The 23,247-nt window shown below is 53.0% G+C and overlaps 1 protein-coding gene across 2 annotated transcripts in view; it reads left to right on the top strand.

Moving 5' to 3' along the window:
* Positions 1–22,095, top strand: part of LOC122552305 (protein crumbs homolog 3) — a 64,853-nt gene extending 42,758 nt beyond the window's left edge. For both annotated transcript variants that reach the window (XM_043695036.2, XM_043695035.2), the window contains exons 2-4: positions 14,610–14,990; positions 19,535–19,584; positions 20,521–22,095. In XM_043695036.2, coding sequence (XP_043550971.1) covers positions 14,927–14,990; positions 19,535–19,584; positions 20,521–20,715 — 309 coding nt within the window. In that variant the 5' untranslated portion in view covers positions 14,610–14,926 and the 3' untranslated portion in view covers positions 20,716–22,095. The remainder of the gene's footprint in view (positions 1–14,609; positions 14,991–19,534; positions 19,585–20,520) is intronic.
* The last annotated feature ends 1,152 nt before the right edge of the window (positions 22,096–23,247 follow it).

Raw genomic sequence — 23,247 nt, 5'->3', positions numbered from 1 at the left:
GTGTGGGGGGGAGAATGCGGGATCAGTGTGTGTGTGTGTGTGGGGGAGAATGGGGGGGTCCGTGTGTGCGTGTGGTGGAGAATGGGGGGTCAGTGTGTGTGTGTGTGGGGGGGGGGAGAATGGGGGTCAGTGTGTGTGTGGGGGGGGAGAATGGGGGGTCAGTGTGTGTGTGGGGGGGGGGAGAATGGGGGGTCAGTGTGTGTGTGGGGGGGGAGAATGGGGGGTCAGTGTGTGTGTGGGGGGGGGAGAATGGGGGGTCAGTGTGTGTGTGGGGGGGGGTAGAATGGGGGGTCAGTGTGTGTGTGGGGGGGAGAATGGGGGGGTCAGTGTGTGTGTGGGGGGGAGAATGGGGGGGTCAGTGTGTGTGTGGGGGGGAGAATGGGGGGGTCAGTGTGTGTGTGGGGGGAGAATGGGGGGGTCAGTGTGTGTGTGGGGGGGAGAATGGGGGGGTCAGTGTGTGGGGGGGGGGAGAAAGGGGGATCTGTGTGTGTGTGGGGGAGAATGGGGGGGTCTATGTGGGGGAGATTGGGGGGTTCAGTATGTGTGTATGGGGGAGTATGGCAGGGTCAGTGTGTGTGTGTGTGTGGGGGAGAATGCGGGATCAGTGTGTGTGTGTGTGGGGGGGAGAATGGGGGGGTCAGTGTGTGCGTGTGGTGGAGAATGGGGGGTCAGTGTGTGTGTGTGTGGGGGGGGAGAATGTGGGTCAGTGTGTGTGTGGGGGGGGAGAATGGGGGGTCAGTGTGTGTGTGGGGGGGAGAATGGGGGGTCAGTGTGTGTGTGTGTGGGGGAGAATGGGGGGTCGCTGTGTGTGGGAGAATGGGGGTTCAGTATGTGTGTGTGTATGTGGGGGAGAATGGGGGGGTCAGTGTGTGTGGGGGAGAATGGGGGGTCAGTGTGTGTAGGGGAGAATGGGGAGGGGTCAGTGTGTGGGGGGGAGAATGGGGGGGTCAGTGTGTGTGTGTGTGGGGGGGAGAATGGGGGGGTCAGTGTGTGTGTGTGTGGGGGGGAGAAATGGGGGGTCAGTGTGTGTGTGTGTGGGGGGGAGAAATGGGGGGTCAGTGTGTGTGTGTGTGGGGGGGAGAATGGGGGGGTCAGTGTGTGTGTGGGGGGAAGAATGGGGTCTGTGTGTGGGGGGGAGAATGGGGGGGTCAGTGTGTGTGTGGGGGGGAGAATGGGGGGGTCAGTGTGTGTGTGTGGGGGGGAAGATGGGGGGGTCAGTGTGTGTGTGGGGGGGAGAATGGGGGGGGTCAGTGTGTGTGTGGGGGGGAGAATGGGGGGGGTCAGTGTGTGTGTGGGGGGGAGAATGGTTGGGTCAGTGTGTGTGTGGGGGGGAGAATGGGGGGTCAGTGTGTGTGTGTGGGGGGGAGAATGGGGGGGTCGCTGTGTGTGGGAGAATGGGGGTTCAGTATGTGTGTGTGTATGTGGGGGAGAATGGGGGGGTCAGTGTGTGTGGGGGAGAATGGGGGGTCAGTGTGTGTAGGGGAGAATGGGGAGGGGTCAGTGTGTGGGGGGGAGAATGGGGGGGTCAGTGTGTGTGTGTGTGGGGGGGAGAATGGGGGGGTCAGTGTGTGTGTGTGTGTGGGGGGGAGAAATGGGGGGTCAGTGTGTGTGTGTGTGGGGGGGAGAAATGGGGGGTCAGTGTGTGTGTGTGTGGGGGGGAGAATGGGGGGGTCAGTGTGTGTGTGGGGGGAAGAATGGGGGGGTCAGTGTGTGTGTGGGGGGGAGAATGGGGGGGTCAGTGTGTGTGTGGGGGGGAGAATGGGGGGGTCAGTGTGTGTGTGTGGGGGGGAGAATGGGGGGGTCAGTGTGTGTGTGGGGGGGAGAATGGGGGGGGTCAGTGTGTGTGTGGGGGGGAGAATGGGGGGGGTCAGTGTGTGTGTGGGGGGGAGAATGGTTGGGTCAGTGTGTGTGTGGGGGGGAGAATGGGGGGTCAGTGTGTGTGTGTGGGGGGGAGAATGGGGGGGTCGCTGTGTGTGGGAGAATGGGGGTTCAGTATGTGTGTGTGTGGGAGAGAATGGGGGGGTCAGTGTGTGTGTAGGGGAGAATGGAGGGGTCAGTGTGTGTGGGCGAGAATGGGGGGGTCAGTGTGTGTGTGTGTGGGGGGGTGAGGAGAATGGGGGGTCAGTGTGTGTGTGGAGGAGAATGGGGGTTCAGTGTGTGTGTGGGGGGGAGAATGGGGGGACAGTGCGTGTGTGTGGAGGAGAATGGGGGTTCTGTGTGTGTGTGGGGAAGAATGGGGGGTCAGTGTGTGTGTGGGGGGGAGAATGGGGGGGTCAGTGTGTGTGTGGGGGGGAGAATGGGGGGGGTCAGTGTGTGTGTGGGGGGGAGAATGGTTGGGTCAGTGTGTGTGTGGGGGGGAGAATGGGGGGTCAGTGTGTGTGTGTGGGGGGGAGAATGGGGGGGTCGCTGTGTGTGGGAGAATGGGGGTTCAGTATGTGTGTGTGTGGGAGAGAATGGGGGGGTCAGTGTGTGTGTAGGGGAGAATGGGGGTGTCAGTGTGTGTGTGTGTGGGGGGGTGAGGAGAATGGGGGGTCAGTGTGTGTGTGGAGGAGAATGGGGGTTCAGTGTGTGTGTGGGGGGGAGAATGGGGGGACAGTGCGTGTGTGTGGAGGAGAATGGGGGTTCTGTGTGTGTGTGGGGAAGAATGGGGGGTCAGTGTGTGTGTGGGGGGGAGAATGGGGGGGTCAGTGTGTGTGTGGGGGGGAGAATGGGGGGGTCAGTGTGTGTGTGGGGGGGAGAATGGGGGGGTCAGTGTGTGTGGGGGGGAGAATGGGGGGGTCAGTGTGTGTGTGGGGGAGAATGGGGGGTCAGTGTGTGTGGGGGAGAATGGGGGGTCAGTGTGTGTGGGGGAGAATGGGGGGGTCAGTGTGTGTGGGGGAGAATGGGGGGTCAGTGTGTGTGGGGGAGAATGGGGGGTCAGTGTGTGGGGGGGAGAATGGGGGGTCAGTGTGTGGGGGGGAGAATGGGGGGTCAGTGTGTGTGTGTGGGGGAGAATGGGGGTTCAGTATGTGTGTGTGGGGGAGAATGGAGGGGTCAGTGTGTGTGGGGGAGAATGGGGGAGTCAGTGTGTGTGTGTGTGGGGGGGGAGAATGGGGGGTCTGTGTGTGTGTGTGTGGGGGGGGGGGGAAATGGGGTGTCAGTGTGTGTGTGTGGGGGGGAGAATGGGGGGGTCAGTGTGTGTGTGTGGGGGGGAGAATGGGGGGGTCAGTGTGTGTGTGTGGGGGGGAGAATGGGGGGGTCAGTGTGTGTGTGGGGGGGAGAATGGGGGGGGTCAGTGTGTGTGTGGGGGGGAGAATGGGGGGGGTCAGTGTGTGTGTGGGGGGGAGAATGGTTGGGTCAGTGTGTGTGTGGGGGGGAGAATGGGGGGTCAGTGTGTGTGTGTGGGGGGGAGAATGGGGGGGTCGCTGTGTGTGGGAGAATGGGGGTTCAGTATGTGTGTGTGTGGGAGAGAATGGGGGGGTCAGTGTGTGTGTAGGGGAGAATGGAGGGGTCAGTGTGTGTGGGCGAGAATGGGGGGGTCAGTGTGTGTGTGTGTGGGGGGGTGAGGAGAATGGGGGGTCAGTGTGTGTGTGGAGGAGAATGGGGGTTCAGTGTGTGTGTGGGGGGGAGAATGGGGGGACAGTGCGTGTGTGTGGAGGAGAATGGGGGTTCTGTGTGTGTGTGGGGAAGAATGGGGGGTCAGTGTGTGTGTGGGGGGGAGAATGGGGGGGTCAGTGTGTGTGTGGGGGGGAGAATGGGGGGGGTCAGTGTGTGTGTGGGGGGGAGAATGGTTGGGTCAGTGTGTGTGTGGGGGGGAGAATGGGGGGTCAGTGTGTGTGTGTGGGGGGGAGAATGGGGGGGTCGCTGTGTGTGGGAGAATGGGGGTTCAGTATGTGTGTGTGTGGGAGAGAATGGGGGGGTCAGTGTGTGTGTAGGGGAGAATGGGGGGGTCAGTGTGTGTGTGTGTGGGGGGGTGAGGAGAATGGGGGGTCAGTGTGTGTGTGGAGGAGAATGGGGGTTCAGTGTGTGTGTGGGGGGGAGAATGGGGGGACAGTGCGTGTGTGTGGAGGAGAATGGGGGTTCTGTGTGTGTGTGGGGAAGAATGGGGGGTCAGTGTGTGTGTGGGGGGGAGAATGGGGGGGTCAGTGTGTGTGTGGGGGGGAGAATGGGGGGGTCAGTGTGTGTGTGGGGGGGAGAATGGGGGGGTCAGTGTGTGTGGGGGGGGGGAGAATGGGGGGGTCAGTGTGTGTGTGTGTGGGGGGGGGAGAATGGGGGGTCAGTGTGTGTGTGTGTGGGGGGGGAGAATGGGGGTGTCAGTGTGTGTCTTTGGAGGAGAATGGGGGGGTCTGTGTGTGCGGGGTGAATGGGGGGTCAGTATGTGTGGGGGGAGAATGGGGCGGGTTAGTTTGTGTGTTTGGGAGAAAGGTGGGGGTCAGTATGTGTGTGCGTGTGTGGGGGAGAATGGGGGGTTCTGTGTGTGTGGGGGGGAGAATGGGGGGTTCTGTGTGTGTGGGGGAAGGAGAATGGGGCGGTCAGTGTGTGTGGTGTGTGGGGGAGAATGGGGGTGTCAGTGTGTGCGTGGGGGGGGAGAATGGGGGGTCAGTGTGTGTGTGGGGGTGAGAATGGGGGGTCAGTGTGTGTGTGTGTGGGGGGGAGAATGGGGGGTCAGTGTGTGTGTGGGGGTGAGAATGGGGGGTCAGTGTGTGTGTGTGTGGGGGGGAGAATGGGGGGTCAGTGTGTGTGGGTGGGGAGAATGGGGGGTCAGTGTGTGTGGGTGGGGAGAATGGGGGGTCAGTGTGTGTGGGGGGGGAGAATGGGGGGTCAGTGTGTGTGGGGGGGAGAATGGGGGGGTCAGTGTGTGTGTAGGGGGGAGAATGGGGGGGTCAGTGTGTGTGTAGGGGGGAGAATGGGGGGGTCAGTGTGTGTGTAGGGGGGAGAATGGGGGGGTCAGTGTGTGTGTGGGAGGGAGAATGGGGGATCAGTGTGTGTGTGTGGGGAGGAGAATGGGGGGGTCAGTGTGAGTGTGGGGGAGAATGGGGGGGTCAGTGTGTGTGTGTGGGGGGGAGAAAGGGGGATTTGTGTGTGTATGGGGGAGTATGGCAGGGTCAGTGTGTGTGTGTGTGGAGGAGAATGGGGGGCCAGTGTGTGTGTGGGGGGGAGAATGGGGGGTCAGTGTGTGTGTGGGGGAGAATGGGGGGTCAGTGTGTGTGTGGGGGAGAATGGGGGGTCAGTGTGTGTGTGGGGGGGAGAATGGGGGGGTCAGTGTGTGTGTGTGGTGGAGAATGGGGGGTCAGTGTGTGTGTGTGAGGGGTGGGAGAATGGGGGGGTCAGTGTGTGTGTGGGGGGGAGAATGGGGGGGTCAGTTTGTGTGTGGGGGGGAGAATGGGGGGGGTCAGTGTGTGTGTGTGGGGGGGGAGAATGGGGGGGGTCAGTGTGTGTGGGGGGGGAGAATGGGGGGGTCAGTGTGTGTGTGGGGGGGAGAATGGGGGGTCAGTGTGTGTGTGGGGGGAGAATGAGGGGTCGGTGTGTGTGTGGGGGGGAGAATGGGGGGGTCAGTGTGTGTGTGGGGGGGAGAATGGGGGGTCAGTGTGTGTGTGGGGGGAGAATGGGGGGTCAGTGTGTGTGGTGTGGGGGGGAGAATGGGGGGGTCAGTGTGTGTGGTGTGTGGGGGAGAATGGGGGGTCAGTGTGTGTGTGTGTGGGGGGGGAGAATGGGGGGTCAGTGTGTGTGTGTGTGGGGGGCGAATGGGGGGTCAGTGTGTGTGTGGGGGGGAGAATGGGGGTGTCAGTGTGTGTCTTTGGAGGAGAATGGGGGGGTCTGTGTGTGCGGGGTGAATGGGGATCAGTATGTGTGGGGGGAGAATGGGGGGGGTTAGTTTGTGTGTTTGGGAGAAAGGGGGGGTCAGTATGTGTGTGCGTGTGTGGGCGAGAATGGGGGGTTCTGTGTGTGTGGGGGGGAGAATGGGGGGTTCTGTGTGTGGGGGGGAGGGGAGAATGGGGGGTTCTGTGTGTGTGGGGGGGAGAATGGGGGGGTCAGTGTGTGTGGTGTGTGGGGGAGAATGGGGGTGTCAGTGTGTACGTGGGGGGGGGGAGAATGGGGGGTCAGTGTGTGTGTGTGGGGGAGAATGGGGGGTCAGTGTGTGTGTGTGTGGGGGGGGGAGAATGGGGGGTCAGTGTGTGTGTGGGGGGGAGAATGGGGGGTCAGTGTGTGTGTGGGGGGGTTGAATGGGGGGTCAGTGTGTGTGTGGGGGGGGAGAATGGGGGGTCAGTGTGTGTGTGTGGGGGGGGGAGAATGGGGGGTCAGTGTGTGTGTGGGGGGGGAGAATGGGGTGTGTGTGTGGGGGGGGGAGAATGGGGGGTCAGTGTGTGTGTGGGGGGGAGAATGGGGGGGTCAGTGTGTGTGTGGGGGGGAGAATGGGGGGGGTCAGTGTGTGTGTGGGGGGAGAATGGGGGGGTCAGTGTGTGTGTGGGGGGGAGAATGGGGGGGTCAGTGTGTGTGTGTGTGGGGGGGGAGAAAGGGGGATCTGTGTGTGTGTGGGGGAGAATGGGGGGGTCTATGTGGGGGAGATTGGGGGGTTCAGTATGTGTGTATGGGGGAGTATGGCAGGGTCAGTGTGTGTGTGTGGGGGAGAATGCGGGATCAGTGTGTGTGTGTGGGGGAGAATGGGGGGGTCAGTGTGTGCGTGGGGGGGAGAATGGGGGGTCAGTGTGTGTGTGTGTGGGGGGGGAGAATGGGGGTCAGTGTGTGTGTGGGGGGGGAGAATGGGGGGTCAGTGTGTGTGTGGGGGGGAGAATGGGGGGTCAGTGTGTGTGTGGGGGGGAGAATGGGGGGGTCAGTGTGTGTGTGGGGGGGAGAATGGGGGGTCAGTGTGTGTGTGTGGGGGGGAGAATGGGGGGGTCAGTGTGTGTGTGGGGGGGTGAATGGGGGGGTCAGTGTGTGTGTGGGGGGGAGAATGGGGGGTCAGTGTGTGTGGGGGGGGGAGAATGGGGGGTCAGTGTGTGTGTGGGAGGGAGAATGGGGGGTCAGTGTGTGTGTGGGGGGGAGAATGGGGGGTCAGTGTGTGTGTGGGGGGGAGAATGGGGGGTCTGTGTGTGTGGGGGGGAGAATGGGGGGTCAGTGTGTGTGTGGGGGGGAGAATGGGGGGTCAGTGTGTGTGTGGGGGTGAGAATGGGGGGTCAGTGTGTGTGTGGGGGTGAGAATGGGGGGTCAGTGTGTGTGGTGTGGGGGGAGAATGGGGGGGTCAGTGTGTGTGGTGTGTGGGGGAGAATGGGGGAGTCAGTGTGTGTGTGTGGGGGGGAGAATGGGGGGGTCGCTGTGTGTGGGAGAATGGGGGTTCAGTATGTGTGTGTGTATGTGGGGGAGAATGGGGGGGTCAGTGTGTGTGGGGGAGAATGGGGGGTCAGTGTGTGTAGGGGAGAATGGGGAGGGGTCAGTGTGTGGGGGGGAGAATGGGGGGGTCAGTGTGTGTGTGTGTGTGGGGGGGAGAATGGGGGGTCAGTGTGTGTGTGGGGGGGAGAATGGGGGGGTCAGTGTGTGTGTGGGGGGGAGAATGGGGGGGTCAGTGTGTGTGTGGGGGGGAGAATGGGGGGGTCAGTGTGTGGGGGGGGGGAGAATGGGTGGGTCAGTGTGTGTGTGGGGGGGAGAATGGGGGGTCAGTGTGTGTGGTGTGGGGGGGAGAATGGGGGGGTCAGTGTGTGTGTGTGGGGGAGAATGGGGGGGTCGCTGTGTGTGGGAGAATGGGGGTTCAGTATGTGTGTGTGTGGGAGAGAATGGAGGGGTCAGTGTGTGTGGGGGAGAATGGGAGGGTCAGTGTGTGTGTGGGGGGGGGAGGAGAATGGGGGGTCAGTGTGTGTGTGGAGGAGAATGGGGGTTCAGTGTGTGTGGGGGGGGGAGAATGGGGGGTCAGTGCGTGTGTGTGGAGGAGAATGGGGGTTCTGTGTGTGTGTGGGGAAGAATGGGGGGTCAGTGTGTGTGTGGGGGGGAGAATGGGAGGGTCAGTGTGTGTGTGGGGGGGAGAATGGGGGGGTCAGTGTGTGTGTGGGGGGGGAGAATGGGGGGGTCAGTGTGTGTGTGGGGGGGAGAATGGGGGGGGTCAGTGTGTGTGTGGGGGGGAGAATGGGGGGGTCAGTGTGTGTGGGGGGGGAGAATGGGGGGGTCAGTGTGTGTGTGGGGGGGGAGAATGGGGGGGTCAGTGTGTGTGTGGGGGGGAGAATGGGGGGGTCAGTGTGTGTGTGGGGGGGAGAATGGGGGGGTCAGTGTGTGTGTGGGGGGGAGAATGGGGGGGTCAGTGTGTGTGTGGGGGGGAGAATGGGGGGGTCAGTGTGTGTGTGGGGGGGAGAATGGGGGGGTCAGTGTGTGTGTGGGGGGGAGAATGGGGGGGTCAGTGTGTGTGTGGGGGGGAGAATGGGGGGGTCAGTGTGTGTGTGGGGGGGAGAATGGGGGGATCAGTGTGTGTGTGGGGGGGAGAATGGGGGGGTCAGTGTGTGTGGTGTGTGGGGGACAATGGGGGAGTCAGTGTGTGTGTGTGTGGGGGGGAGAATGGGGGGGTCACTGTGTGTGTGGGGGAGAATGGGGGTTCAGTATGTGTGTGTGTATGTGGGGGAGAATGGTGGGGTCAGTGTGTGTGTGTGGGGGAGAATGGGGGTTCAGTATGTGTGTGTGTATGTGGGGGAGAATGGGGGGGTCAGTGTGCGTGGGGGAGAATGGGGGGGTCAGTGTGCGTGGGGGAGAATGGAGGGGTCAGTGTGCGTGGGGGAGAATGGAGGGGTCAGTGTGCGTGGGGGAGAATGGAGGGGTCAGTGTGCGTGGGGGAGAATGGAGGGGTCAGTGTGCGTGGGGGAGAATGGAGGGTCAGTGTGTGTGGGGGAGAATGGGGGGTCAGTGTGTGTGTGTGGGGGGGGGAGAATGGGGGGTCAGTGTGTGTGTGTGGGGGGGTAGAATGGGGGGTCAGTGTGTGTGTGTGGGGGGGGAGAATGGGGCGTCAGTGTGTGTGTGGGGGAGAATGGGGGGTCAGTGTGTGTCTTTGGAAGAGAATGGGGGGGTCTGTGTGTGCGGGGTGAATGGGGGGTCAGTATGTGTGGGGGGAGAATGGGGGGGGGTTAGTTTGTGTGTGTGGGAGAAAGGGGGGGTTAATATGTGTGTGCATGTGTGGGGGAGAATGGGGGGTTCTGTGTGTGTGGGGGGGAGAATGGGGGGTTCTGTGTGTTGGGGGGGGAGAATGGGGGGTTCTGTGTGTGTGGGGGGGAGAATGGGGGGGTCAGTATGTGTGGTGTGTGGGGGAGAATGGGGGTGTCAGTGTGTGTGTGGGGGAGAATGGGGGTGTCAGTGTGTGTGTGTGGTGGAGAATGGGGGGGGTCAGTGTGTGTGTGGGGGAATGGAGGTGTCAGTGTGTGTCTGTGGGGGAGAATGGGAGTGTCAGTGTGTGTGGGGGAGAATGGGAGTGTCAGTGTGTGTGGGGGAGAATGGAGGTGTCAGTGTGTGTGTGGGGAAGAATGGGGGGGTCAGTGTGTGTGTGGGGGAGAATGGAGGTGTCAGTGTGTGTCTGTGGGGGAGAATGGGGGTGTCTGTGTGTGTGGGGTGAATGGGGGGTCAGTGTGTGTGGGGGGATAATGGGGGAGGGGGGGTTAGTTTGTGTGTGTCGGAGAAAGGGAGGGGTCAGTATGTGTGTGTGTGTGAGGGGGAGAATGGGGGGGGGTCAGTATGTGTGTGTGTGTGAGGGGGAGAATGGGGGGGGGTCAGTATGTGTGTGTGTGTGTGGGTGAATGGGGGTGTCTGTGTGTGTTGGAGAGAATTGAGGGGTCAGTGTGTGTGTGGGGGAGAATGGGGGATTGTGTGTGGGGGGGAGAATGGGGGGGTCAGTGTGTGTGTGAGGGAGGGAATGTGGGGGGTGGACAGTGTGTGTGAGGGAGGGAATGTGGGGGGTGGTCAGTGTGTGTGAGGGAGGGAATGTGGGGGGGGGTGGTCAGTGTGTGTGAGGGAGGGAATGTGGGGGGTCTGTGTGTGTGAGAGAATGTGGGGGGGGGGTCAGTGTGTGAAAGAGAATGTGGCGGGGGGTCAGCGTGTGTGAGAGAATGTGTGGGGGGTCAGTGTGTGAGAGGGAATGTGGGGGGGGTCACTGTGTGTCAGAGAGAATGTGGGGGGGGTCACTGTGTGTGAGAGAGAATGTGGGGGGGGTCACTGTGTGTCAGAGAGAATGTGGGGGGGGTCACTGTGTGTCAGAGAGAATGTGGGGGGGGGTCAGTGTGTGAGAGAGAATGTGGGGTGGGTCAGTGTGTGTGAGGGAGGGAATGTGGGGGGGTGTCAGTGTGTGTGAGGGAGGGAATGTGGTGGGGGGTGGTCAGTGTGTGTGAGGGAGGGAATGTGGGGGGGGGGTGGTCAGTGTGTGTGAGGGAGGGAATGTGGGGGGGTGGTCAGTGTGTCTATGTCTGTGTGTGTTAGAGAGAATGTGGGGGGGGTCTGTGTGTGTGAGAGAGAGGAAAAGAATGTGGGGGGTGGTCAGTGTATGTGTGAGAATGGGGGGGTCAGTGTGTGAGAGTGGGAAAGAATGTGGGGGGGTTCAGTGTGTGTGTGTGTGTGAGAATGTGTGGGGGGGGTCAGTGTGTGTGAGAGTGTGTGGGGGGGGTCAGTGTGTGTGAGAGTGTGGGGGGGCCAGTGTGTGTGAGAGTGTGTGGGGGGGGTCAGTGTGTGGGGGGGGGGTCAGTGTGTGTGAGAGAATGTGGGGGGGGGTCAGTGTGTGTGAGGGAGGGAATGTGGGGGGGGTGGTCATTGTGTGTGGGGGGGGTCAGTGTGTGTGAGAGTGTGGGGGGGTCAGTGTGTGTGAGAGTGTGTGGGGGGGGTCAGTGTGTGTGGGGGGGGGTCAGTGTGTGTGAGGGAGGTAATGTGGGGGGGGGTGGTCAATGTGTGTGAGGGAGGGAATGTGGGGGGGTGGTCAGTGTGTGTGAGGGAGGGAATGTGGGGGGGGTGGTCAGTGTGTGTATGTCTGTGTGTGTTAGAGAGAATGTGGGGGGGGGGGTCTGTGTGTGTGAGAGAGAGGAAAAAAATGTGGGGGGTGGTCAGTGTATGTGTGAGAATGTGGGGGGGTCAGTGTGTGAGAGTGGGAAAGAATGTGGGGGGGTTCAGTGTGTGTGTGAGAATGTGTGGGGGGGTCAGTGTGTGTGAGAGAATGTGGGGGGGTCAGTGTGTGTGTGTGTGAGTGTGTTGCAGGGGTCAGTGTGTGTGAGAGAATGTGGGGGGGGCGTCAGTGTGTGTGTGTGAGAGAATGTGGGGGGGTCAGTGTGTGTGAGAGAATGTGGGGGGGTTCAGTGTGTGTGAGTGAGAGAATGTGGGGGGGTGTCAGTGTGTGTGAGAGAATGTGGGGGGGGTCAGTGTGTGAGAGAGAATGTGGGGGGGTTCAGTGTGTGTGAGTGAGAGAATGTGGGGGGGTGTCAGTGTGTGTGAGAGAATGTGGGGGGGGGAGTCAGTGTGTGAAAGAGAATGTGGCGGGGGGTCAGTGTGTGTGAGAGAATGGGGGGGGTCAGTGTGTGAGAGAGAATGTGTGGGGGGTCAGTGTGTGAGAGAGAATGTGGGGGGGGGTCACTGTGAGAGAGAATGTGGGGGGTGGTCACTGTGTGAGAGAGAATGTGGGGGGGTCACTGTGTGAGAGAGAATGTGGGGGGGTCACTGTGTGAGAGAGAATGTGGGGGGGGGTCACTGTGTGAGAGAGAATGTGGGGGGGGGTCAGTGTGTGAGAGAGAATGTGGGGGGGGGTCAGTGTGTGAGAGAGAATGTGGGGGGGGTCAGTGTGTGAGAGAGAATGTGGGGGGGGGTCAGTGTGTGAGAGAGAATGTGGGGGGGGTCAGTGTGTGAGAGAGAATGTGGGGGGGGTCAGTGTGTGAGAGAGAATGTGGGGGGGGGGTCAGTGTGTGAGAGAGAATGTGGGGGGGGTCAGTGTGTGTGAAAGAGAATGTGGGGGGGGGTCAGTGTGTGTGGGAGAGGGAAAGAATGTGGGGGGTCTGTGTGAGAGAGAATGTGGGGGGGTCAGTGTGTTTGAGAGAATGTGGGGGGTCAGTGTGTGTCAGAGAGAGGGAAAGAATGTGGGGGGGGGTCAGTGTGTGTGAGAGAGTGTGGGGGGGTCAGTGTGTGTGAGAGAGTGTGGGGGGGTCGGTGTGTGTGTGAGAGAGAATGTGGGGGGGGTCAGTGTGTGTGTGAGAGAGGGAAAGAATGTGGGGGGGGGTCAGTGTGTGTGTGTGAGAGAATGTGGGGGGGGTCAGTGTGTGTGAGAGAGAGGGAAAGAATGTGGGGGGGTCTGTGTGAGAGAGAATGTGGGCGGTCAGTGTGTGTGAGAGAATGTGGGGGGGAGGTCAGTATGTGTGTGTGTGTGTGTGAGAGAGAATGTGGGGGGGTTCTGTGTGTGTGTGAGAGAGAGCGCCTGGGGGGGGGATTCATGTGTGTGTGTGAGAGAGAGGGAAAGAATGGGGGGGTCAGTTTATGAGAAAGAAGGAAAGAATGTGGGGGGGGTCAGTGTGTGAGAAAGAGGGAAAGAATGTGGGGGGGGGGGTCAGTGTGTGAGAAAGAGGGAAAGAATGGGGGGGTCAGTGTGTGTGTGTGGTGATAGGTGGGGTTTAGGGATTGTGACTGTGTATGTCTGGAAGGGGTGTTACGGTGAACATCTGGCCAGTTTCGGTGTTAGATTAGACTAGATTCCCTACAGAATGGAAACAGGCCCTTCGGCCCAACAAGTCCACACTGACCCTCTGAAGAGCAACCCACCCAGACCCATTCCCCTACATTTACCCCTGACTAATGCACCTAACACTAGGGGCAATTATGCATGGCCAATTCATCTGACCTGGCACTGTGAGGCAGCGGTGCTAACTGCTGAGCCACTTGCCGCCCCCAAACCTTGAACCACTAATGGACTGTGACTTAGCGATAGCTGTGTCTCCCTCTCCGTCGGGCAGCCACACGGACTGTCTGAAACGGAGTTTATGTTCGTTTTGTAACCTTTTAACATTTAAATGTAGTTTGTTCTGTTGCGAGGTTATCTCACTCACTGAGGTGGTGAATTGGAGATTGGCTGTCTCTCTGGTATCCCCACTGAAAGCACTCTGTATGAATTTGGCTGTGAGGCTCACCTTGTTAAACAGCCTGAACCAGAACAATTAGCCACTTGAATAAAAACCAAACAATGCAGGAAATGTTCAGGGAGAGAGACAAAGGTAATGTTTCAGGTCAAGGTAACCTTTCATCAGAACCTGGCAAATAATTCTCTAACTCCTCCTTAACTATTTACACGTTTTCTGTTTCACTTCTCTCCTCCCTGTTTAAGATCCCATAGCACTGCGTGGAAGCAACACAATAGAATTCCGTCTGTTATAACACTCAATATATCATCAATCAAATAAAATCCTCTGGTCAAGTCTCCCTGTGGGAGCTTGCTTTGAACAAATTGGCTGTGGTGATTCTAATGTTCCAGCAGTGACTCTGCCTCATTGTATTGGCTGCTGAGCTAAGGGGGACTCTGTTTCTCAACAGCAGCATATGCTGAGTTTTTTCTTGCTTCAGATGTCCAAATCCAGTTTCCAAGTTTTGTTCTTCTATTACTAGGGCGATGTGGCCAGAAAGTAAATGAGTCATTCTGACACAGGCATGGGCTTGCTTAATGCATTTCAATTGTTTCTTAAAGTTAATGGACTGGCACCTGACAATGTTGTTTTCCACATGTTCTTTCTCCACGCTCTGCAAACTCCTTGTTCTCTTGGTGTTGCTGTGGTTTGGCAGTTTGATGTGCTATTGAGCTGGATCTTCAAGAGGCTGTTTTCTGACATTCACTGGTCCTTCCATCAGGCCCTTGAACGTTGGTAAATTGGACCATTGTCACCTCTCCTGCAGGGTCCTGTAGATTAATTAGGAGGAGAGTCTCTGACCTCCCTGACATTTAAAGGTAGTCAGCAGGGGAAGAAGGTGGCAATATGAAGATTTCTGACAGTGCGGAACCAGGCCATTCAGCCCATACTGACCATCTGAAGAGCATCCCACTCCATCCCTGCATTCTCCATGGCAAACCCACCTACCCTACACATCCCTGGACACAACAGGGCAATTTCCCACGCCAATCCACCAAACCCCCCCACATATTTAGGCTGTGGGAGTAAACCGCAGTATCCGGAAGAAACCCACACAGACACGGGGGGAATGTATAAACTCCACACAGACTGTTGCCAAAGGCTGGAATCGAACCTGGGACCCTGGTACTGTGAGGCAGCAGTGCTAACCACTGAGCCTCCCCCTCATGCACTAGTAACTCAAAATGCCAGGCTAATATTCTGGGAACATGGGTTTGAATCCCATTAGGGGATTTAAATTTCAATTCAATCTGGAAATGAAAAGGTTAATCTAATTGTGACTATGTTTCAATTTGTTTTTACAGCAACATCATGGTTTAGGGAAGAAACTCTGCCATCCTTATTTGGTCTAGTTTACATGTAACTCCAGACCCACAGCAACTTGGGTGACTCTCTACTGCCCTCTGAAATGACCAAGCAAACTGTTCAGTCCAAGGAGTAATTAGGGACAGTGATGCCTATGCCTTGTGAATTTTTTTTTTTAAAATTGCCATGTTTATTAAATGTTTGATTCTAAATGTTTTGTAGAATGTTTTGGAGCCCAGAGGAAACCACAATCTGAGAAGATGAGATCCATGTGACTTGGGGATAACCGTGCAGCTACCTCCTACAGAGACCTGTCCTGGGGTGCAGCATCACAGGTATCTCCACCGGCCCAGCTCAGGGCTTTACCAGCGGCCCTGCCCCAACAGTCAATCTCAGAAATCTTCTACCTGAAAAAAAGTGGTGTGCGTGTGCCAGCCCCAGACTCCTCCATGTCCAGGACTGTGTAAGCCGAATTTCTCTGGGCTCGGTGCGGAGTGTGAGTGGAGTGAGTCTCTGTCCTGGTGCCTGTTGATGCTGCAATGCAGAGGCTGCAGAAACCTTGGAGCCTCTCCTCGCTGGCACTTGTTAATGCTGCACAAGTTGGTGAGTTGATTTTTTTTTTGTTTTGAGAAATGACGGAATGGGGATAGTTTTTACAGTAAATAATAGCTGATCTTAACAGGACTGCAGGTTGTGGGATGCTGTGTTTTGGTAATATGAGTTTTCACATGGCGTGTGTGCGTGTGTCGCTTTCTCATCTCTGTGCGTGTGTCTATCTGTGTCTGTGTCTGTCTCATCTGTGTGTTTATTTGTGTCTCTGTCTGACTCTGTCTCATGTGTCTGTCTCATGTGTCTGTGTCTGTGTCTGTGTCTGTGTCTGTGTCTGTGTCTGTGTCTGTGTCTGTGTCTGTGTGTATTTGGGTCCACAGTTCCCAGATCTTAGTCCTTGAGTTTTCCTCCCCTGGTGTCTGGCTCTGTTAGAGGTTCATTAATGGAGATTGATCACTGATTAGAATTAATTGTCCTGATCACGTTGGGTTTGTCATGATCAGGACAGCAGTGGAGGGGGGAGTCAATGAATAATTTGAAAGTAGATGTAGATTCTTGGCTCACAAGGGAGTCGAAGGGTATTAGGACGTAGGTAGGAAAGTGGAGTTGAGATAGTACTCTAATCACCTTGAGCAGTGGAGTGGGATCGAGGGCAGGGTGGCCCACCCGTGCTCTCACTCTGATGTTTGTATCATTTTGTAATGTACAATTCTCAGCTGGATCCTGATCTCTTGTTGAACAATGTAAGTTTCTGATAATCCCTGCTGATCGGTGCAACTGAAACCGTGAGCTTCAAAGTTAATTTGTGCGTCAGGCAACATTCCATTCTCGCCATTGTCCCCAGCCAGCCTCTGGAGCCCAGGCTTTCACAGCACAACAAGCCCATGTATACCACATGGTCCAGCCCTCCAGCCTGGGGAGCTCTGCGGCCTGGGTCTGAGCTGCTGGACCCTTCCCTTCAGACTCTGAAAGAAAGGTATCTGGGCCATTTGTTCAGCTCCCTCTCCTAGTGTCTGTGGGGATGAGGACAATGTTGTGACTGCTCCAAGGCTTTGAGAATCACTGATTTTGAGCAAAGCTCCAACGTTTACCCAAGGGTGAGGGTCAGTATTAAACAACTGCCATGAATCAGTGCCTTCAGGATGAAGGGATATTTGAAATATTCTGCTGCATTTTCCAGCAGCCCTGTGACCCTGTGCAACCATAACTACATGTGACCCACATAAACAGCCCAGGTAACTAGTCATCTGGAACTTTGAACTGAAATGTTCTCACTCTGTGTTCCTGAGACAGCTTCTAGTGTTCAATCATTTATTTTTAACAATTTTGAGCAATAGTTCCTGAAACCGAATCAAGTGTGGTTTGGCTAAATAGTTTGGTGTTACTGAAGGTTAAACCTGGTTCTGTCTGTACTTAACCAGGGAGAGAGACAGTCCAACAATCTGCTTCATCTCTCAGCTGGAATCAGGGGAGTGTTGTCAATCTTTCAGTCTGTATAGACTGACTCTGTCCTCTATAGTGAGTGATCAGGATGGATAGTGTTAGTCCCCACGGCAGGGCAGACACTGGGGTTGGGGGGAGGTAGTTACAGGACAGAGTTTTTAAATAAAAGGCTCTCCTGTTTAAAACAAAGATTAGGAGGGAAATCTGAGTTTGGTCAATCTTTCTCTTTCTCAGGGAGCAGTGAATGGTGGCTCATTGTACAGTACAGCCTTGAATAGATTCAGTTTTTGATTAATCAGGGAGTCAAGTGTTAGAGTCAGGGAAGCTAAAACCACTGTCCGATCCATCACAATCATCTTAAATGATACAAGTGCTGAAAGGTTGATCTTATTTTCTCAGGAGTTGACTTTGAAATTTTGGGTTCTTGTTTAAACTCTGCTCAGTCGCTGGTGATGTCTCGAGTCAGTGGAATGTTCTAGTGTGGAAACAGGGCATTCAACACAAAGTACTTTTCTCCCATAACCTCAGCGTTTCACATTTTCAAGAAACTCACAATCTCCCCTTGAAATTCTTTGGAAATACCTGAAGTATGTATTTCCTGTTAGTCCTTTGTACCTGTCCAGATTTATTTGTACTGTTCCATTTCTAACCTGTATCTGTATGTATTTCCGTTCTCTCTCTGAGGTGATAAGGATCTGCCCCAGTTCTGGTTTGCCATCTTCCTGATGCTGATAGCGAAGCATTTGTTTCTTTTCTTGACTGACAGCATGGTCTTTGAGTTGCTCTTGTATTTGAAGTGTGTTTCCTAATGATTCTGATGCTCTGACTTCTCTCCCTCCAGCTCTCCAATGCCTTTCCTATCAATTATTACATTGCATTGCACTCACCCAACCAGCTTCAAGTTTCAATGTATATTTCTCAGCAAGATAAAAACTCAAGAGATGAGTGCAGGAGGAAGCTGTCCAACCTTGAATGCCCATTCTACTATTCAATATGATTATGGCCTGACCCTTTCTTCAATTTCACTTTCCTGCACTGTCCTCTATTTCTTTCTTCGTTCCCCTCGTGACCAAAATTCGAACAATCTGCTTCATGACTACATTCAGCTACTGAACCTTCACCATCCATTGAGTGAAGAAAGCTCTCCTCAGCTCAGTCTGAAATGAGGTCAGACGTCACTTGGCACCAGGTTATAGTCCAACAGGTTGATTTGAAATCACAAGCTTTCGGAGCGCTGCTCCTTGACCCTGACGAAGAGGCAGTGTTTCGAAAGCTTGTGATTTCAAATAAACCTGTTGGACTATAACTTGGTGTCGTGTGACTTCTGACTTTGTCCACCCTGGTCCAACACTGACAAGTCCACGTCAATCTGAAATGGCCAATGCCTTATCAGACACAATCACCTGATGAAGGAGCAGCGCTCAAAAAGCTAGTGCTTCCAAACAAACCTGTTGGAATATAACCTGGTGTTGTGATTTTTTTTGGCTTTATCAGACACAATGCCTCCTTGTTCCGGAATCTCCAGTCTGGAGAAACATCCTGAAAAAACCTATCAGGATCATAATTATTCAATTGGGAGAAATTGACTTGAGTAAATTGATGTTTAAAGTTTGTTCCGATTGTAGTAGATAAGTAACAGAGAAAGTTTGTTTTTTTGGTGGTTGTTGTTGGTTAATCATTACCAAATGGATCAGTGAGCAGGAAGTGGGAGGGAGCTGATGCTTGTTCTCTGTATAGTGCCTTGTGAATCATGAGGTGAGATTGCTGCTGTGCAGTGATCTGGGAGGATTATTCATTAACGTGACCCATGACTATTTGTCTGGTACAGGTACAATGTCAGCTGGAGTGTTGGGGGATGGTTGGAAGCAGAAATTAAGCAATTCTGGGAACTGGAGGTGGAGAAGTTTACAGAACCCACAATAAACGAAAAGAAACAATTGTCCTGGGGAGGGGTCCTTAGTTCTCTCTGTGAATGAAATGTAATAAGTCTGTGAATGTTAAGGTTTACTGTAAACTGGAAGGATTTTCAAGGTGCTGTTGTTACTATAGTAACAAGATGTGGTTTTAATCATGTTTAGTTTTGTAATCACTCCTGACTTTACCAAATCTAATTTTGTACTTCTTTGCCCTCACCCCCCACTATTTTATAAATCCCTCTACACCAACCTGAGGGTGCAGGCAGGAGCCATGTAGCAAGACAAAGGAACAGGGTTGTCTTTACAGCCTTGAGCTTTTGTGACTGACTTTGTTTCTGCCTGCTAACCTCAATCTCCAACCCCAACCCCCAAAACCCACCTGAACCCCAATTCCAATCCCTAACCTAATCCGAACCTCAACCTCAACCTCCAACCCCAACCCAAACCTGACCCCAGACCCTAACCTGTACCCTGAACCCGTACCCCGAACTCCAACCCCAGGCCTAACCCGAACCCCGACCCCAAACCTGACCCTGAACCTGAACCCGAACCCGAACCCCAACCCTGAACCCAATATGGTACTCCGAACCCAAACTCTGTACCCCAACCCCCAACCCTAACCCGTACCCTGAACCCAAACCCTGCTGATAGCATTTGGCCCAAGGTCTGAAATCTTGGTGTCATTTTAGTAAGAAGTGAGTGTGTGACAGGTCGAGTGGATTTCAAGTGGGAAAAAAAAGCTCTCCAAAAATTTCCCATTCTCCCATGACTGCATTGTTTGATTTAAAATTGGGGTCTGTTACCCTGGGTGACGATTGAACATTGATGTGTTGCTCAAACGGTGTGTATTGACAGTGGATCTAAGTTTACAACCGAATTGCATCTTGGGTTCCTATCGCTGACACATGCAATTCTGTTTGTGCTGTGAGTGGCGATTGGGATTGAGAATGCCAACGTTTCCCCCTAACTAGAGAAGGTAGGGAACAGCTGAATGCTTGGCCTAACTTTTAAACTGCAATGTTGGGCATTTTGCATCGACCTGAGAGTCAGCTGTGAGGCTGATTATTCCTCAACTGAAGTACTCACGTGGGAACTGGCTGTTAATAATCTCTACTTCCTTGAATATCTTGTTAATTTGACCTCTGAGGCATTTGTGCCTCAGGTTTTAAATGGTTTTCACTGGACCAGGAAGTGTTCTAATTAATGATTCATTTGCTTTTTTATCTTCTTTGTAAATAGAAAATGCAACAAGCCCAGATTCTACAGAGGCACCAAGATCAGACGTACCAGTAAGTGACACCCTCCTTTCTCTTCATTGTGTCTTGCTCTTCAATATGATTTGTATACTAGGGCCAGTTACTGTCTCCACATTTACTGTATTGCTCTAGGCAGTGATGGCTGGATTGCAAGCAATGAAATTCCTGGGAGGTTTTCATCTCCAGACTGATTACAGGAGATTGACTCAGTCTCTGTTTACTATCAGAGTTTCTTTGTTCAGCTCTGCTCAATACCTGTTTGTAGAGTTGTGGGGTCTGGATCCTGCCTTCTGATGGTCAAGGGAGATCTTGAAAGAACCATGAGATGGAATCCTCTCCCTGTCTATAGCTTCTATTCAAGACCTGATTGAAGTGTGAGAATGGTTTGATTGAGTGGAGGGTTGGTATGGGATGTGAAAATCCTTCAGCTCCTGTTTCTCTGTGGGTTTCTGTCACTCTGTCCTTTGTGTTGCTGTGTCCTTTTTTGAGATGGTTGATGTTTTAGTTTTCTTGAATAGTACCATCAGCTCCTTACTGACTGGTTGGTTGCCTTACAAGCCAGTAGAAACCTGCAGTATGTGATCTGATACTGAGCGTCACAATTCCAGGTAGTCCTTGCCTCTGACGTCAGTCTGTGCTGAATGTGAGATTAGTAAATCCATGGACCAGAATCTGGCTGTTTCTGTTAATGTTGCTTATCTCTAGAGGACGGGCTGGGGTAGAATGAGTCTTGTTTCTTACCCCTTGCTGTTCAGTAGTTACACAGGCCAATCCCATGAAATTGAATTCACGGTGATTGAATTGACTGCCAACACTCCAGACTCTGATCTGAAGCAGAAACATTGGGAATAGATTATTGGAGGCTGGGTGTTTGTTTTTCAGGGGTAGGACATGGATATTGGAAAATACGTGTAATGTTTGCTTGCTGGTAGGATAAGGATAACGGTGCATTATTGACCTCCCATACAGATCGCTGCCATTGTGGCTCCCAGTGTTATCGGTGGTGTGCTGATCATCATCATCATCCTCGCTGTGCTCTTCATAAAGCTGAAAGGAAAGCGGAGGGATGAGGGGACATATAACCCTAGTCAGCAGGAGCAGATTGGGGCACGAACACAAGTCAACCACGGCCTGAAACTGCCTCCAGAGGAAAGACTTATCTAAGTGATGTCCCACTGACTCAGCCATCATCACAATCCTGTTGGTGCTTAAGGATTTTAACTAGAAAACCCAGGAAAATCAGCCACTGTTGATCATTGCTTTGTAGAATGTTGACCATCAGCAATGATTCTGTGATCTTTATTCTTTTTATTGATTCTCATTTTGTTTTTGTTGGATGTCAGATGAATGATACTCCACACTGAACTATTACAAGGCACAGTATCTGCCTTTTTATTTGAGTATCTTCATGTGTGCATGGTGTCACGATTGAAAGGACCTAGTTACATGACACTGTTTCTCCAGGGGTATCTCTGGATCAACACCACAAACCAAAACCAGCCTCTTGTCACCTAATGTAAAGCAATATGCCACCTGTATTGAGCGGTCGATGTTCTGACTATCCCATCTCAGCTGCTAGAACAGGGACACTAGACCCTTCTGAACAAGGATATTCAGGCCAATGTGTCCAGGAGATCTCACATCGGAGATTTTTATTTCAGAAGAAAGTAAAGATGTTTAGCAAGGTCCTGTTTTACATAGTTTCTGAGTCTCTAGGCCCCACTGTCCTTCTGAGTTAGAAATAGACCCAGAATGGACACACACTACCTTCCCACAATTAAACACAGTGAAATGAAAGTAGCACTCAGCAATTATCAGTGACCATTTGGTAATCCCACATTCTCCTAACCCATACATTGCACAAGCTCAGGAGACCATCCATTGTGTCATGTAGATACATTAACACATCTGTTTACAGAGATTTCAGTCATACAGATGACATCACAGTTTTGTGTCATATTATTTTAAAAGGATGTTTAAGTTGATTTTTGAAGATTTATTTTGAGAGTCCCTATCTTGATCCTATCTTCTGTAAGTCATTAACCTTCATGATGGTGAGATGTAACTGGGGTATGAGGGCTCCCCTAGTATAGTTCTGACTTTACATCGTCCCAATCCTTGGAATGGTGTCAATTTGAGACTGTTGACAGAAGCTGATAATTTTGATTAGTTGATTCCTCAGTGATGCGGCCCTGTAGATGAGAAAGCCGTAAGGAGCCAGACTTTGAGAAGTTATTTGTGAGATGTCAGTAAAAGATAAATGTTGGATGTTTCAAATTTGAAACAAATATTTTTTTCTCTCTGTGGCTGTCTTGCACTAGATGAAAAATTATATAAGTTAAGAAATCTTCCTGAATTAGGGTAAATTGGAGGTTCTGCTGTTTTATAAAGGCCAGGAGAATTATATAAGAAACATGTAAATATGTCTCTCCTCAAGGCGAAATTGTCAAACTGCTGTTCAGTAAACACTGAATGAGTTTATATCAAGACCAAGAGATTGCTGTTAAATAAACACTGGGTGAATTTATACCACATCAAACAAGAGACTACAGAAATTCTTAGTATAATTTTCTGCTCTGGGGGAGTTATTTTCTTGTAATAATTTTAAGTGAAAGAAGTGCACACACAATCAATATCTTACAAAGCTTACATTTGCATACACTGGCTAGAAAAAAACCCACTTTCCCACTGATATTTTTGTCACACTTCTTGTTTTGTTGTTGTAAATGTTAGCTTCAATTTATAATTGAAACAACCAGCGTAAACTTGTCATAATGTAATTCATCATCCTGCCATGGGGAGTGTTGTAATGTTACCCAGCTTTTTGGCCTGGTCTTAAGCGAAACTTGTGTGTTTCGATCTAATTTGTGGGTTTTGTTATTACAAAGTGCTATCAATGATTCATGAATCTTTAGTTCCCCATCTAACACTGAGAAGTCTTAGAATCTTTAGCTGCTGTTTTATAAAATCTCAGTTTCTCCACATGTCCAGGGTACATGTATTACTATTTGTGCAGCTGCACTGCCAGAGATCAGATGATGGACTTTTGGGGAATTTCCTGAAGTCTAGCACAAGATCCAGTGACAAATATCACCAAATCCCAGAATAAATATCCAATATTATTTTATTATTAAAAACTACCGAGGAGGTTTGGGAAATACATCTTGGACTGTGCAGTGAACCTGGGAGTGCAGAGAAACTTATAAAGCTGTTCACCTCTTGAGATAGTTCTGCCATTTTTTGTAACAATGGTTGCTTGTTTTGATTCAAATTCCACCTTCTCTAATCCCTGAACGCCACAGTAACTTTCTATTTCCCAAATAATGTGATTGTCAAATGACCTTTGTGAAAATTTCCTTATTCTGTGAAGGAGACTTTTTATTTAATCGCACACACTACAACAGCAAATTTATACAGTATTCCAGTCATTAATATAATTACACCAGACAATACATAGATTGGTTGGAGAATACACTGATGACAAGGTTGTTGATTTTTTAAAATCATTTTAATGATTCTTTCCACACTTTCAAACCAGGGTTTCTGTCATAGATGAATCCAGAAGAAGTGTATTTTGTGGTTTTTGAAACGTAAGTAATGCGATGATTGGGTTCTATCCATCCTGATGTGGACCAGGAGAGATCTTAGTTCAATCTCCAGTCTCAGCATTAGTTTGCCTCAGTCCTTCTGGGTGGA

Source organism: Chiloscyllium plagiosum, unplaced genomic scaffold, assembly GCF_037043375.1.
Source record: "Chiloscyllium plagiosum isolate Xiang-an unplaced genomic scaffold, Cpla_swu_hap1 HiC_scaffold_45, whole genome shotgun sequence".
NCBI lineage: Eukaryota > Metazoa > Chordata > Chondrichthyes > Orectolobiformes > Hemiscylliidae > Chiloscyllium > Chiloscyllium plagiosum.
This window is presented reverse-complemented; position numbering and strand designations above follow the sequence as displayed.